Genomic DNA, 16,717 nt, shown 5'->3' with positions numbered 1-16,717 from the left:
TTTCCTTTGTCTTTTCTGAGTGGGAAAGAGGTTATATTGGAAGGATTTGAAGAAAGCAGATTTTACAAAAGGAACACTTCGAAGTTTCTGGACACAGTATACAATAGAATAAGCAGGCAGAATAGAATGAGGGATCAGTACAGGATGTTTTGGAATATGCAAAACATATAGAAATGTTATACAAAGAGAAGGATCAGGAAAAGTTGCAGAAAGGAATGTTAGGTCATGGACAGATAAGCAGAAATGAGTATGGTAAGATAGACTGTAGAAAGTTTTCAGAAGATAAGCAGGAAGCCCAGCAGAAAGAAAGGTGTTTTTAGATTGCTAGGAGGAGGTATAACGTAGTTAAGAGATTGAAGAGGGGAAAGAATGTAGTGGGGTATGTGTATTGCTAATGAACAATGTAATGCCTTTGTGTTGACTACAGCCCCTCCCTGTAATGGCGGCCGCGCTTGCAATGTTTACAGCTCCACATAGTGTGACCCTGAAGTTACTTCCCCCCATGTGCTCACTTTCAGGGTGTGTGATGTTACTTCTGGTCCCTCCCCATCCGGGACAGGACCTGGCCCCGCCCCTTCCTCCTCCAGCGGCCATCTTGCCTCACCTGGAAGTGCTGCTACTCCTGGCCCCGCCCATTCCTCCAGCGGCCATTTTGCCTCACCTGGGAGATCTGTAGCCCCGCCCCTTTCTGCCTCTGGCGGCCATTTTGCTGCACTTGGGAGGCCTATATTCCCCAATGCCACTGTATCCAGTGCTAACATCATGATTGTCTGAAGTAAGGTTTTGTTTGACCAGCCTTTGTTACACTCCAAGATGTGGCCACTTTGGATGTGTGATAAGTTCAGGGAAACAAACCTTTGTGAAGATGCAGCTTGGGACATATTAGATGACTAAGCTGGTTTATAGTGCATGGAAGATTGGAGTTGATGCATGGGGGGCAGAGACCAGGAATACATGACAGGGGACGCTCTCTCATGTTCCCAGGGGCTCTGTTTTCCACTGCCCGCTTCTCCAATGGATGCTCAGACAGATGATGTTATGGAAGGCTCCTACAGATGGAATAATTTCCCTATAGTCACCCAGCAAACTTTTTCATGCAATTTGGTGAAGTAATTTTACTTTTTATGTGAAGAAAGAGGGACTGAATTGCCCAGAGTAGGATGTTAATTCATCCGTATTCTTTAGTTTTTCTTTAAGTCTTTTGTATATTCTAGTGTCAGTCTACACTGAAGCTATAATTATATTCCGACAGGAGAGTAAAAGCTAAACGCTGGCCATACCCTGAAATACTATTACACTGGGTGACGTAAAATTTGAATCGTGTGGCGCCCCCTTGTGTTAAAAAATGCTAACTGCGACCTGAAAGGAAAAAAAATTTTTTTTGTAAGGAGATTTTCGCTCAGACTTCGCTGCATATAATGTCACCTTGACCTACAAAGTGCTTGTTTTTGTGCCTCTTGGTTTACTAGTTTGAACGCAATTACTCTTTTACCATTGAGTATTCCTGTTCAAAAGGGGGGAGGCAGAGGTGATCTGGGCCATAGATGATCTAGGTGTTGTAGATCAGCGATTGGGTTTAAAAAAAAAAAAAAAAAAAATGATTTTGTGCTACAAGATTCTGAGCCATGTGAAATAGAACATCAGCACGATTATTTAGTACTAATACAGTAAGAAACTGCAGGTATGCAAACAGTTATCAGAACCTCTGTTGATAATGCATATGTTGAGCTTTTTGCAGATGGTACCAGGGTGAGGACTGATGACTCCACATCGGATATGCAGTGGTCACACAACAAGATGTCCTAGAAGCAGAAGCTCTGCCTCCGCATGTCACAGTACAAGAAGCGGAATTGAAGGCCCTCACTGAGGCGTGTAGAGTGGCGAGAGGTAAGACGGCAACCCTTTACACTGACTCCTGGTATGCATTTGGCATAGCTCATGATTACGGCCCAATATGGAAGGCCAGACAGTTTTTTTACCTTAGCAGGACAACCAATTGAGAATGGTGCAGCGGTACAGAGTCGCATGGAGGCCCTACTTCTACCTGACAAAGTTGAGAGTTCGCACCGATTCCTACACTGGAGAGGCGAGAGACGACACCCTCGCTGACAGCGCAGCAAAGGCAGCAGCCCTCAAGCCGTGGAAGAAAGAAGAAAGATACTGACGGCATGAGTCAGTGGTAATAACTTTGGACATTGACAAAAATTTGGACTTTGATATGCTAAAGACTTTTACAGTTACAAGCCAGCAAGGAAGAAAAGAATAAATGGACTAATATGGGAGCAGCAGAAACAGGACAGCGTGTGGTGAACAGTCAACAGCACTTGCCCACCACAGTTCCTGTATCCCATGGTGGCCCAGCTGGTGGACGGAAAGACCCACCTAGTGAAGCAGCAATGACGACGACGCTTGAAAGAGGATGGGCGACTTCTGGGTTCTCCGTAGCTGCTGCATCATTTGTCCGGTTTAGCATGATCTATGCCATGGGTGAGACGGGGCAGAAGTAAATTTGCCACATCACACTTGCCTAGACCACTCTACCCATTTCAGGGATTGCAAATTGACTACGTTCAGCTCCCACTTGTTGGGAAGTATGAATACGTGCTTGTTGTTGTTGATGTCTTTGCAGGTTGGAGGCCGACCCTGTTACCAAGGTAAACAAGTAGGTAACCGCAAAGAAGCTCATGAACGAGGTAAACTGTGAATATGGGGTACCAGAAGTGACTCAGAGTCAGACAGAGGTATAAACTTCGCAGGTGAATGTAACATGTCATGTCTGCTCTGGGTGTATCCCAGGCCTTTTACATACTCTACCACCTTTAGTGTAGTGGAAAGGTGGAGAGACGTAGTGGCACGCTAAAAAGTAAGATACTTAAAAATGACGCCACTTTGGAAAGACTGTCATCCAATAGCCTTATACAGTGTTAGATATGAACCCAGGGGGGATTATACATTATCTCCCTACGAGATTGTTTGGGCTAGCCCCGAGGCTAGGTCGTTACTATCCTCAGTAGTTACAATTACAATCTGATGTGTTGACTGAGTATGTGATTTCTGTTGTTAAAGAACTAACCAAAGCCTATGCACAGGTGTTCTCTTCCAGACTCAGAGGCAGACACTGGGACACATATCTTGCAGCCTGGGGATTGGGTGTGCGTCAAGAAGTTCCCCAGGAAGCACCCTCTTGAGCCCCGATTTGATGGCCCCTACCAGGTGCTTCTGACTACTGCCACAGCTGTGAAACTAGCCGAAAGACTTACATGGATCCATGCTTCATACTGTAAGAAAGCTTCAGATCCGGGAGACCAGTCTTAGTTGTGCCAAAGACATTACTCTGGTTAGGGCTAGTGAGAGAGGAGGGTGGCAACTGGAATCCTTAGTCGGAAGAATATGGGGGTATGGTTACCTTCTAGTATAACTCGTCCAATGCTCAAGTAGCCGCATATTCCTTCGACTATTGTACTGTGGTCCCGTGTCTAGGCGCAAGATCCCACCGCAGGCCAGATTTAGCTCAGTCCAGCTGGTTATATGACTTATATACCCGGGGAATACAATATGTTTGCGCCACTGATAACGTCTGGGGAGAAGACTGCCGTTATTGGGAATTAGTGGGATGGAACACAGGAACAGACTAGTCCTATAAACCGCGAAGTGCCTTAAATAAGAAAGATAGGAGCGGGAAATCCCTAATTAGTCGTATAACCCTCCTTGAGAGTAATAAGGACAGCAGGTATTGGAAGGCTGAACTTAGTATGCTGCTTGGTTTTAATGCGGTTGTTACACTAACCATGGGAGATCCAAGCCCGGGGGACGGGGGAGACTTATAGTCTGGGGACATACCGGTACGGGAGGACAGATCCCTTAGGGAAGTTTAAAATAAGGGGTATGGTAGATGCAGCCGAATGGAAGCCTTCACTTAGTCCCGTGCCCATAATTAACCCCCTCCGCCGTAAGATAAAGACCTTGACGAACATGATGATCATAGCCGACCCTACCTTTTGAGGACACCTTGACAGTAGCGACTGGCTACTCTGACCAGAATCTCTGGTTGGAGTTGATGAGGTACAATGCTAACAGGAGCAACAAGTCTAACTGTTGCGTGTGCGGTAGTGCCCGACCACACTCGGGGATGGTCCCCCTAAATCTCCCTGTAGATGCTGAAGAGTGGTTTATTAGTCTCTTCACGAACATTTCCGCTAATTACACTGTCCGTGAGAAATGGAAGAAGGAATACTCTATAACTACTTAAGTGTTTTGCACCGGAGAGAGTATTACTGACTACCCTGGAAACTACACCTGCCAGGCAATTAGGCAGGGTAGAGGGAGATTTTTGGGGAACTCACCAATATTTCCCTTGTTTAAAAAAGGATGAAGAGCCAGTTCCGATAATGCCAACCACATACGCTACCAAAGAAAAGGAGAAATGTACTAGTACTGTGCCTGCCCCGATCTCCTAAGATGGATTGTCAGTGGAATTCCCATTTGCCAAGGGATAGTGCAGAAGACCTTAGGTTCCAGCGAGGGCACACCCTGTGGGGTGTTAACTTGTACAGATAGAGGGTATGGATGCCCGGAAATGAGCCCAGGGAATCCATGGGCTCCCTCTGAGGTGAGGTAGGGATCCCCCCCTCCTAGGAGTAGGGACTTGCGGGCAGTGGGAAAACCCTGACGCAAGGGTGAGGCGACTTGGACGTGTTCACCATTAGGACTATCTCCAGGAGGGACATTGGTGTGGGTGAAGATTAGGGAGTCCCACACCGTGCGTACCTGTGCACGCTACTAGTATTGTAACATTATACTAGAGCGAGAAGAGAGACCCCTGGTGGTAGTTTTGATCTACACGTATACATTGACGTCATAGGATAGCCAAGGGGGGTACCTGACAAGTTTTAAAAATTAGAGACCAAGTTAAAACTAGATTCGAGTCCATTTTCCTGATCATTAGGGTAAATAAATGTTGACTGGATTAATTATGTTTATTATAATTAGCAGTGGTTTATAAATTATACTAGAGACGCCTTATAGGGACTAGTCGACCAATAGGACCTACCTCGACTATGACTTTTTTAAAAATAGAGTGACCTTAGATATGACTTTAGCTAAAAAGGGGAGTGTCTGTAAGATGATAGGGGAGACTTGTTGTACCTACATCCTAGACGACACGTGACCCGCGGGTAAAGACGCAGTTGCCATTAAGAAGCTGACCGCACTAACTAAAAAGAGCTAACTTTTGGGACCAGCACTCGCCATGGATGAGCGGGTGGTAAAGGATCCTGGCACAGACGGGCGTTGCTGTTGTATGTGAACTGATGGTTACCTTTTCTGTTCTAGTCTGCTGTGTTATTCCCTGTGTCAGAGAGACCTGTGAAACTGATGCTGGAAAAGCCGCTCCCACCATGAGTTTGCTGGATGCATCCCCAGAAGGAGTGGACAAGTCCTACACCCCCTTGAAGACCCTAAAACGAACCTTCAACGCGCTCCGGTTATAGGCTCACGCGCAGAGAACTGTGAAAATTAGATAGAGAGTTAGAGGATAGACATTTTAAGGGGGGATTGTGATAGACATGATGATTGGTTGGTGTAAAATGTCTATCGATTTGCACTAGACGTATTATGTGTGTTTTGTGACTTCAGCCTAATGTGGAACTCTGCTGCATAAGGAAAGAGTTAAATCACAGTGTTATGTTATTGCTTGAGTGTTTTCCCAGTCCTCCCCATCCCCCACACACAGAATCTTCTTGAACAAAGGGATATCTACTTTCACTTTCAGATTTGGACACATGTTAAAGACAAAGGCTTCTACTTGAGAGAGGTGGGGAGAAGGGGAGGCGGGGGGTTCTATATGATCCGACAAATGAGAATCCTATATGTTACTGATGTAACCTGTTGCACGCCCATTGTGTGACTGTACAATAAAAGGCCCTGTCTGGCTGTTTCTGGGCAGAGAGCCATTTTGAGCATGAGACTGATACCTCGTGTTTGACTTGGTCAGTGTGCGCATACTGCTTCTACACAATTAGGAAGCTGCAAAATACCCCGAAACCTGCTGGAGAAAACTATAATCCAGTTCAGCTGCTGTAGTAATACTGTATAATGTCTGCTCCTCCACAGACACTGACAGACATGAGGAGACGCTGCTGTAGTAATACTGTATATTGTCTGCTCCCCCGCAGACACTGACAGACATGAGGAGACGCTGCTGTAGTAATACTGTATAATGTCTGCTCCCCCAGAGACACTAACAGACATGAAGAGACGCTGCTGTAGTAATACTGTATAATGTCTGCTCCTTCACAGACACTGACAGACATGAGGAGACGCTGCTGTAGTAATACTGCATAATGTCTTCTCCACAGACCCTGACAGACATTAGGAGACGCTGCTGTAGTAATACTGCATAATGTCTTCTCCACAGACCCTGACAGACATGAGGAGACGCTGCTGTAGTAATACTGTATAATGTCTCCTCCACAGACACTGACAGACATGAGGAGACGCTGCTGTAGTATAACTGTATAATGTCTGCTCCACAGACCCTGACAGACATGAGGAGACGCTGCTGTAGTAATACTGTATAATGTCTGCTCCTCCACAGACACTGACAGACATGAGGAGACGCTGCTGTAGTAATACTGTATAATATCTGCTCCCTCACAGACACTGACAGACATGAGAAGATGCTGCTGTAGTAATACTGTATAATGTCTGCTCCTCCACAGACCCTGACAGACATGAAGAGACGCTGCTGTAGTAATACTGTATAATGTCTGCTCCTCCACAGCCACTGACAGACATGAGGAGACGCTGCTGTAGTAATACTGTATAATGTCTGCTCCTCCACAGACACTGACAGACATGAGGAGATGCTGCTGTAGTAATACTGTATATTGTCTGCTCCCCCACAGACATGAGGAGACGCTGCTGTAGTAATACAGTCTAATGTCTGCTCCTCCACAGACACTGACAGACATGAGGAGACACTGTAATAGTATCATATAGTGTCTTCTCCTCATACAGTGACAGACATGAGGAGATGCTGCTTTAGTAATACTGTATGAGGTCTGCTGCTCCCCAGAGACTCAAAATACTTTGGTTTCAAAAACCAAAACCCTAACTGAGCCCCAACACAAATGTGAATGGGGCCTTATCTTGTTGGAATAATAACAATCTCTTCATTTTGGGCACAACGATAGACTTGTATATGGGTTTTATTTTCTTTTTGGGTAACAGATGTTTTTCAGTAATTACATGGCTTACTCATCATTCAGTGTTCTAAATTGCTTCCCTTTGGGTGAATGCCCACGAACATATTTGCACCGCATATCCCACCGCGGAAATCTGCGTACGAATTCCGCAGTGGCAAGGTTCTATTGAAGCTAAGAGCTTCCTGCCTGCCAACGCACACATGCGGATTTCCACTGTGGGGGAAAAAAAGAAAAAAAATCGCAGCATGTTGTATCCTACCGTGGATTTGCGCAGCAGGAGAGCTCCATTGATATCAAGGAATAGAGACCGTGGAAATCCATGTGGAAAAATGCGATTACTCACTGGCACTTTTATAAAATTTGAATCACGGGGCGGAAATTTGTGCGCGTATTCGGCATCGCTAGTGGGCATGAGCCCTTTCTCCTCTGTGACATCTCACTTTACATTGGTGGTAATTTGTATTTTTAACTTGTACTTTTTGTTGATAAAACAAGTTTGGAGGGAAAAAATGGCTACCTATTTGTGTGACTTCTTTGATGTGTAACAAGATAAGATTTCCTGCTAAAACATTTCCCACATTCTGAACATGAAAACGGCTTCTCACCTGTGTGACATCTCTGATGTACGATCAGTTCTGTTTTCTCAGCAAAACATTTTCCACATTCTGCACATGTAAATGGCTTCTCTCCTGTGTGTATTCTCTGATGTCTAACAAGATGTGTTTTCCGATTAAAGCAGTTCCCACATTCTGCACATAAAAATGGTTTCTCTCCTGTGTGACTTCTCTGATGTCTTAAAAGATGTGTTTTCCTGCTAAAACATTTGCCGCATTCTAGACATAAAAATGGCTTCTCCCCTGTGTGAATTCTCTGATGTTTAACAAGATCCGACTTCCACATAAAACGTTTCCCACACTCTGAACATGAATACGGCTTCTCTCCTGTGTGACTTCTATGATGTGTAACAAGATATGATTTATTACAACAACATTTCTCCAGCTTATCAGTCTGTAATGAATCAGAAGATGGGACCTGTGTAAGAAGATCGGATGACGGATCTTCGCTGTGAAGGGCTGAGTGCTTTTCTGGGATAATGTCAGGTTCTTCATATGTATCTTGCATGACAACACAATCTTCTCCTTTACAATCTGAAGATATCCGACGCCCCTCCGAGCTCCTGGTATCGTGATCTGCCAGGAATAAAACCGATTTCATTATTTTAAGTTATATTGATATTATATAACAGCATGGGTGGTGGCTTTCTGGTTAGTACTGTTTTCTTGCAATGTTGGGGTCCTCTGTTTAAATCTTTGGACTTCATCCTCATGTGCTTTATATGTTGTTAGCGAGTTTGTGGGTTTCCTACAGCGATTTTGGTTTTCTCTCACACTCTAAAAACACACGTTCTGTCTGGGATTTAGGACAATTCTGTATCCTGTTACCTGGGTCTATGTCTCCACATTCTGTATTCTGTTGCATGAGTCTATGTCAGTAAAATGATAGGAATTTAATAGGAACTATTCTGAACTCTGAAAATTGTGCAGTTTTTCCTGATTAGTACTGATTTGATGAAAAAGGAAGGATCCATCACAAATATTTCATTTTCATAATTTCAATGCTCATCAGGTGTTATTTTCTATAGCATGTCAGCCATATTTAGTTTGTACTCCGGCTGAATGGGGGAATATACAGCAGATAATCTGACAGATCCCAGAGCTTATAAATCTACATAACTATCTGCAGCCGGTGACCGAGGAGAATCTGTGACTCTTCTCTGCTGTATTTAGTGGTTACTACTCACCTGGGCAGTTACCTGTAGGAATCTCCTCTTTACACCGCTGATCGCCCCTCACATTTGTCTCTGTAGTATTAATATCGGTCAGATCTTCATCCTCATACAAAAGCTGTGAGACAAATATTGTAAAAGTCAGCAGACGGTTGGAGAAGTCGTGTGGAAGGTTTTACATGACCAGAAAAGATCATTAATCATCATGATGACCATAAATGGCCTGACAGGAGTAGCTATCTAAGTCACATAGCTACAGGTCTAGAAGCTGGACATAGATATTAGATGGTGGCTCAATGACCCCTTAGGAACCTCATACACATGTATATCCGGCATGGCTAGACACGCTGCACGTTGTCTTAGTGGAGGAGATCAGCGTCTACCAGACAAGCAGTGGATGTGTCTCGGGGGAATAAAGGAGCAGATGGATATAAATCAAACCTGTTGGCTCCTTATTCCCACCAGCAGTCTCCACCGCCAGAAAACTGGGAGAAGATCCAGACAAGATGTAATGTCTCTGGTCAGCGGTAATCCTGCCATCTCCACCGGCCTCATCACACAAGGAGAAAACATCTAATAAGACTGAAGACAAGAGCTTCACAGCCTTCTACAGATCAGAGGGACATCTCCATCTACCTGATGGTCCTGTGGAAGAAGAGGACGGGGACATCTCTCTGGGGTTCTTCTCTTACTGAATGGAACTGCAGGAAACACAGACGGACAATGAAGTCATTCTTTATATACAAATCATTAACCCATTCCCACATATAGAAGTATAGCAATATCCAGTTGATGATAGAAATGCAGGAACCAGATCCTGCCAACAGCAGCAGGTGCTCTGTAATACAATTATGGGCCACTAGTCAGTTGCCATGGCATGTACGGGCCTAAGTGATATTCCTATTGGGACATGCCGCAGCCTGATATTGTATATTACTAAGTTCATCAACGAATTACAGAAGAAAACAGTAGATCACATTTCAAATTGTATTGTCTCCTAATTAAACTAAAAAAGTAATAAAGCTTATAAAAAAAAAAAAAAAAATCACAGAACATATATATATATTTTTTTTCATAAAATTAAATTATTTTGTAATAGTTGTAAAAAGTGAATTTAATAGCTGTTGTTATAAGTATGACCCATGTAATAAAGTTCATTACTTAAACCAAGCCCTAAATAGTGCAAAAATGCAAAAAAATAAAATAAAATAAAAAATGTATTATCCCCCTTATCAAAAGTACATGTCAGTAAATAAATTAGTATATAAATTTGACTCATTCTGGTCTCTAAATGCAACTAAAAAAACACAAATAAAAATCCTGCAATTTAAAACACCAAACTAGGCTTGTTCCTGAAGAGGTTAAAGGTTGTGTGTATTTAGTCCTGTCTATTACCTGGTGATGTGAGCGGCTGGCAGGTCTCCATCATGGCCTCCTTGTACAGATCCTTGTGTCCTTCTAAATACTCCCACTCCTCCATGGAGAAATAGACAGCGACATCCTGACACCTTATAGGAACCTGACAACACAATATACAGTCATTACCCAGAAGCCTCCAGTGCTGTTACTGTATAATGTCCCAGCATTCCCTGCAGCGTCACCTCTCCAGTCAGCAGCTCAATCATCTTGTAGGTGAGTTCTAGAATCTTCTGTACATTGATGTTCTCATGTATTAAGGGGTGAGGTGGTGGCCTCGTTATTGGGCTCAGGGGTCTATCCCATCCATTACACACAGGGGCCCGACAGCCATCATTAGAGGTCTCCTTCACTACTGTGTAATCCTGTATATGGGGAGACATTAATAAATATCACTACATTTCCAACACCTCTCCAGTGACATCATGTTATTACCATAGATAAGAATGATGTAATGTGACATCATCAGAATCTCTCACCTCCCCAGTGACATCATCAGTCATTACCATAGATAAGAATGACATATGACATCATCAGAATCTCTCCCCTCTCCAGTGACATAATCTGTTATTACCATAGATAAGAATGATGTAATGTGACATCATCAGAATCTCTCCCCTCTCCAGTGACATCATCTATTACCATAGATCAGAATGATGTAATGGGACATCAGAATCTTACCTCTCCAGTAAGCTGGAAGAGTATCTCTAGAGTGAGATTTAATATACTCTCCGCCATCTTGTTTCTGTCCTTCTCTATCCTTTAATGGTACAGTCAGTATTTCCTTATATTGATGTTATCAGAGGATCTTATATTGTAGGACCTGAATAGAAAGAAGATTTAAAAAAAACACATCAAATACCATGTAAAACGGAGCGGTGAGCGGGCGGAATTGACATCTGACGCCAGTAGCAGGCGGCGAGGCAGAAGCAGGAGTGGGGGGCAGAAGGGGACACCGGAGTGGCGCAGGAGCCGGAACCGGCACCCGGAGGCCACCAGGAGTTTGAGGGAGAGTGGCAGGAGGATTGCCCGCTGCAGATCCAGCAGGCAGAAGCGGAGCAGCAGGTCCCAGAGGTCCCCGAGCGGCAGGAGGGCAGAGAGTGCGGCCGCCGGGAGAGCGGTTGGGCAGAGGCGGCAGCGCGTGAGCGGTTGGGCAGAGGCGGCAGCGCGTGAGCGGTTGGGCAGAGGCGGCAGCGCGTGAGCGGTTGGGCAGAGGCGGCAGCGCGTGAGCGGTTGCGCAGAGGCGGCAGCGCGTGAGCGGTTGCGCAGAGGCGGCAGCGCGTGAGCGGTTGCGCAGAGGCGGCAGCGCGTGAGCGGTTGCGCAGAGGCGGCAGCGCGTGAGCGGTTGCGCAGAGGCGGCAGCGCGTGAGCGGTTGCGCAGAGGCGGCAGCGCGTGAGCGGTTGCGCAGAGGCGGCAGCGCGTGAGCGGTGCTCGTTCGAGTAATTACTCGAAACGAGTATATTCGCTCATCTCTACTATCTATCTATCTATCTCATATCTATCTATCTCATATCTATCTATCTCTCATATCTAGCAGCGTGTGAGTGGAGTGTGAACAAGTCCATCTTCACTACTCTCACAAGTAAATTGTAGATCCCCATTAGGATGAGCTCCATGTCTGGCAATGTCATCCAGTGTGCTACTTGTGCAATGTATACATTTCTTGATCAGCCGATCGAGGGTGCATACTGTTGCACAAGATGCATGCACGTTGCACATTTAGAAGCCCAAATCCTGGATCTAAATGGGCAACTGGCAACACCGAGAGCCATTGACAGCATGGAAAGGAGTTTGGTGCTCACTGAGCAGACACTCGCTAGGGTAGAGGCGGGAGCGGATGGTAGTACGGAAGAGCAGGGTGAGCAGGCAGCTAGCTGGGTGACAGATAGAAGGAGGGGTAGAGGAAAGAGAATCAGGAAGGCTGGTCCTAAATTGGCACAACCCAACACGTCTGCAACGTTGGCAGATGGGGGTGCCATTACAGAGCCAGCACCGCTGCAGCACGACATGCCCTCTGAACACCAGGGAGATGACTGCTCCAGTGAGACGGGGAGCATAGGGCAGGCTAGACAGGTTCTAGTGATGGGGGACTCAATTATAAGGGAGACAGATATGGCAATCTGCCATAAAGACTGGGATCATCGAACGGTGTGTTGTCTTCCTGGCGCTCGAGTTTGACACATCGCGGATCGGATTGACAGATTACTGGGAGGGGCTGGTGAGGATCCAGAGGTCATGGTGCACGTTGGCACCAATGAACAAATTAGAGGTCAATGAAGGGCCCTCAAAAATGATTTCAGGGACTTAGGGTCCAAGCTCAGGGCGAGGACCTCCAGGGTAGTTTTCTCGGAAATACTACCTGCAGCTAAAGCCACACTAGACAGGCAGCAGGATCTTAGGGAGGTAAACAAGTGGCTTCAAAGTTGGTGTAAGAAGGAGGGATTTGGGTTCCTGGAGAACTGGGCTGACTTTGCTGTCGCCTACAGGCTCTACCGTAGGGACGGGCTGCATCTTAATGGGGAGGGTGCAGCTGTGCTGGGGGAGAAGATGGCTAGAAGGGTGGAGGAGTGTTTAAACTAAGGACTGGGGGGGAGCGCAAAAGAGAAATAGTAGGGGAGTCAATGTAGCTAACGACCCAGGACTAGGCAAGGGGAGTGGGGGTTGAGCAGGGGATGGGGTTAGTACAGTTAGAACTGTTAGATCAGCCAATAGTACGAATAGCAACAAAACGAATTAAAAGAACAAAAAAAACGGTATTAATTGTATGACCACGAATGCAAGAAGTCTGATCAGTAAAGTGGGTGTGCTTGAAGCGAGAATGACTGATGAAAATTATGATATAGTCGGGTTAACGGAAACATGGCTTGATGATAAGTGCGATTGGGCGGCAAATTTGCAGGGTTACAATCTCTTCAGAAGAGACCGTAGGAACCAGAAAGGGGGTGGGGTATGTCTGTATGTTAAATCGTACTTAAAGCCGAGACTACGGGAAGATATAGGGGCAGGAGAAGAACACGTGGAATCTCTGTGGGTAAAAATACAGGGAGAAAAAAATAACCACCAAAAGCAACAGAAGAAACTGAAAACTTACTACTAATGCCGCCTGCAGACAAGCGGGTCGGATCCGGCAGCGAGAAATCTCGCCGCGCGATCCGACCCCAGAGCCTGCAGGGACGAGCGCGTACTCACCCGCGCCTGGCGGCCCCGGCTCTTTGATGTGCCGGCTGCCGCGCAGCCGGCGCATGCGCAGACCGGAGCCGGCGGCCAGGTGAGTGCGTGCCCCGCAGAAAATTAGAACATGCCGCGGTTTGGCCGCGCGAAATCTCGCGCGGCGGGATTTCCGCTCGTCTGCAGGCGGCCTAAGGCAGATAGAAGAGGTGTCAAACCGCAATGAATTATCATGGGGGGCTTTAATTATCCAGATATAATATGGGAAAACGAAACCTGCAAATCTTACAGGGGTGATAAGTTCTTGAGAACAATTAAAGACAACTACCTTACCCAACTTGTGCGGGAGCCAACGAGAGGGAGGGCCATTCTGGACCTAGTACTAACTAACAAACCGGACCAAATAATGGGGGTACAGGTTGAGGGGCGCTTGGGGGAACAGTGACCACAATATAATCAATTTCCAGCTGTCATTCAATAAGAAGCCTTATCAGGGAGCGACAAAGAAACTAAACTTTAGTAAAGCAAAATTTGATCCGCTTAGAACTACTATCGGTAACATTAATTGGGACAACATCCTCAAAAATAACGGTACAGAGGACAAATGGGAGGAGTTTAAAAGGATCCTAATCACCTCATGTGAGCAGTTCATTCCCTTTAAAAATAAAAGAACTTCAATTAAAAGGAAACCAATGTGGCTCGACAAGATGGTAAGAGGGGCAATAAACGAAAAAAAGAAAGCGTTCAAACTACTAAAGCAACAAGGCAGCGAAGAAGCGCTAAAATCATACAGGGAAAAAAACAAAATATGCAAAGATAGGATCAAAACTGCCAAGGAGGAGGCAGAAAGACGGATCGCCAAAGAGAGCAAAAACAACCCGAAGCTATTTTTCAACTATATTAACAGCTAAAGGATTTCCACCCATAGAGCGCTGACCCTTTAACAAATAATGCAGGAGAAATCATTGAAGATGACGGAGGGAAGGCAAATCTATTGAATCGTTTCTTTTCAAGCGTATTCAAAAAGGAAATGCCACACGAGATGCAGGGGAATAAAACGAACCCCTCACAAAATATCTCATACCTAACGCAGGAGGAAGTGCGGAACCTGTTAAAGAAGATTAAAATTGATAAATCGCCAGGCCCAGATGGAATACACCCAAGGGTTCTAAGGGAACTAAGTGATGAGATAGCTAGGCCGCTATATCTAATATTTCAGGATACTATCAAGCATTGCCAACGTGGTTCCAATTTACAAAAAGGGGACCAAAGGCGAGCCTGGAAACTACAGACCGGTAAGTCTCACTTCAGTAGCTGAAAAAATAGTCGAGGGGTTTCTGAGAGACGCCATCGAAGAATACCTCAAGGAGAACAACGGAATAACTCCTCACCAGCACGGGTTCATGAAGGGACGATCGGGTCAGACAAATCTGATCAGTTTCTACAATGAAGTAAGCTCTAGGCTGGACCTGGGAGAATCTATTGATCTCGTATATCTGGACTTCTCTAAAGCCTTTGACACCGTGCCACATAATAGGCTAATATACAAAATGAGGCAGCTCAGATTGGGTGAAAACGTGTGTAAGTGGGTAAAAAATTGGCTCAATGATAGAAAGCAGAGGGTGGTAATAAATGGTTCACACTCTGATTGGGCCACCGTCGCTAGCGGGGTGCCACAGGGTTCAGTATTAGGCCCCACTCTGTTCAACATATTTATCAATGACCTGATAGAGGGGCTGCACAGCAAAATATCAATATTTGCTGATGACACAAAATTATACAATATAATTAATGCAACGGAGGACAATGTGCGGCTACAAACGGACCTGGATAAGCTGGGGGCTTGGGCAGAAAAATGGCAAATGAAGTTCAATGTTGATAAATGTAATGTTTTGCACATGGGCAGGAGAAACGGATGTCACCAATATTCACTTAATGGGGTACTGCTAGGGAAAAGTGAGGTGGAAAAAGACCTGGGGGTACTAGTGGACTGTAGATTTACCTGGAGTAACCAATGCCCGTCAGCTGCTGCAAAAGCTAATAAAGTCTTGGGGTGCATTAAAAGAGGTATAGGGGTGAAGGACGAGAACATTATCCTCCCACTATATAAGGCACTTGTCAGGCCTCACATGGAATACTGCGTACAGTTCTGGTCAGCGGTGCTCAGGAGGGATGTTATGGTATTGGAGGGGGTTCAAAGAAGGGCAACTAAACTAATACATGGAATGACGGGACTGGAATACCCTGAGAGGCTATCCAAATTGGGATTATTTACTCTGGAAAAAAGAAGGTTAAGGGGTGATCAAATAACCATGTATAAGTACATGAGGGGACAACACATGGATCTCTCCCATGATCTGTTTACACCCAGGACCACGACAGTAACAAGAGGACATCCGCTATGATTAGAGGAAAGTAGGTTTCATCACCAACATAGAAGGGGATTCTTTACTGTAAGAGCAGTTAGACTGTGGAACTCTCTGCCGGAGGATGTGGTGATGGCAAAATCCATAGAGGAGTTTAAAAGGGGACTTGATGTCTTTCTGGAGGGGAAGGATATTATAGGCTATAAATCTTAGGTTATTTGTTAATCCTGGTATACAGGCAGGTAGGAACTATTGGGGGTTGATCCAGGGAACAGTCTGATTGCCATTAGGGAGTCGGGAAGGAATTTTTTCCCCAAAAGGGCTAATTGGCTTCTGCTCTTGTTTTTTTTTTTGCCTCCCACTGGATCAACAACACAAGAGGATAAACAGGCTGAACTAGATGGACATTGTCTTCATTCGGCCTTACGAACTATGTTACTATGTAATACAATTACAGGGCAGAATTAAGAAGTATTTACATGGGCAAGTGCAATATTGGTCCGAAATACTCTGACCGACCTTGTGCTTGTACAAATCGATTTTCTATGCGAGTACAATGCTACTAGGACATTTCTCCCACGGGTGAAAATTGCATTGCTTTCCAATGTACATGTGAGTGTGATGCGATTTTTATCTTGTCCATAGGAAATTATGGGCGAGTTTTCTGCATCCTTGCAGTAAAACAGGACATGATGCAGTTTTCTGTCTCGTAGTGTGTGATTGTTCTCAGTGAGAGAAATCAAGTAATCTTGTAGATATGATACCTTTTAATGGC

General features: G+C 45.2%; 1 protein-coding gene across 1 annotated transcript in view; it reads right to left on the bottom strand.

Annotated features, from left to right (window-relative positions):
• LOC136628710 (zinc finger protein 850-like) overlaps positions 1–16,717 on the bottom strand; it is a 72,639-nt gene that overhangs the window by 17,674 nt on the left and 38,248 nt on the right. The window contains exons 32-35 of the mRNA XM_066604813.1: positions 10,387–10,465; positions 9,628–9,692; positions 9,007–9,109; positions 7,720–8,395 (exon numbers count right to left, since the gene is read on the bottom strand). Of these exons, the coding sequence (XP_066460910.1) occupies positions 7,720–8,395; positions 9,007–9,109; positions 9,628–9,692; positions 10,387–10,465 (923 nt within the window). The remainder of the gene's footprint in view (positions 1–7,719; positions 8,396–9,006; positions 9,110–9,627; positions 9,693–10,386; positions 10,466–16,717) is intronic.

Source organism: Eleutherodactylus coqui, chromosome 5 (assembly GCF_035609145.1).
Source record: "Eleutherodactylus coqui strain aEleCoq1 chromosome 5, aEleCoq1.hap1, whole genome shotgun sequence".
Taxonomy (NCBI): domain Eukaryota; kingdom Metazoa; phylum Chordata; class Amphibia; order Anura; family Eleutherodactylidae; genus Eleutherodactylus; species Eleutherodactylus coqui.
The sequence above is the reverse complement of the archived record's forward strand: the minus strand, read 5'-3'. Positions and strand labels throughout refer to the sequence as shown.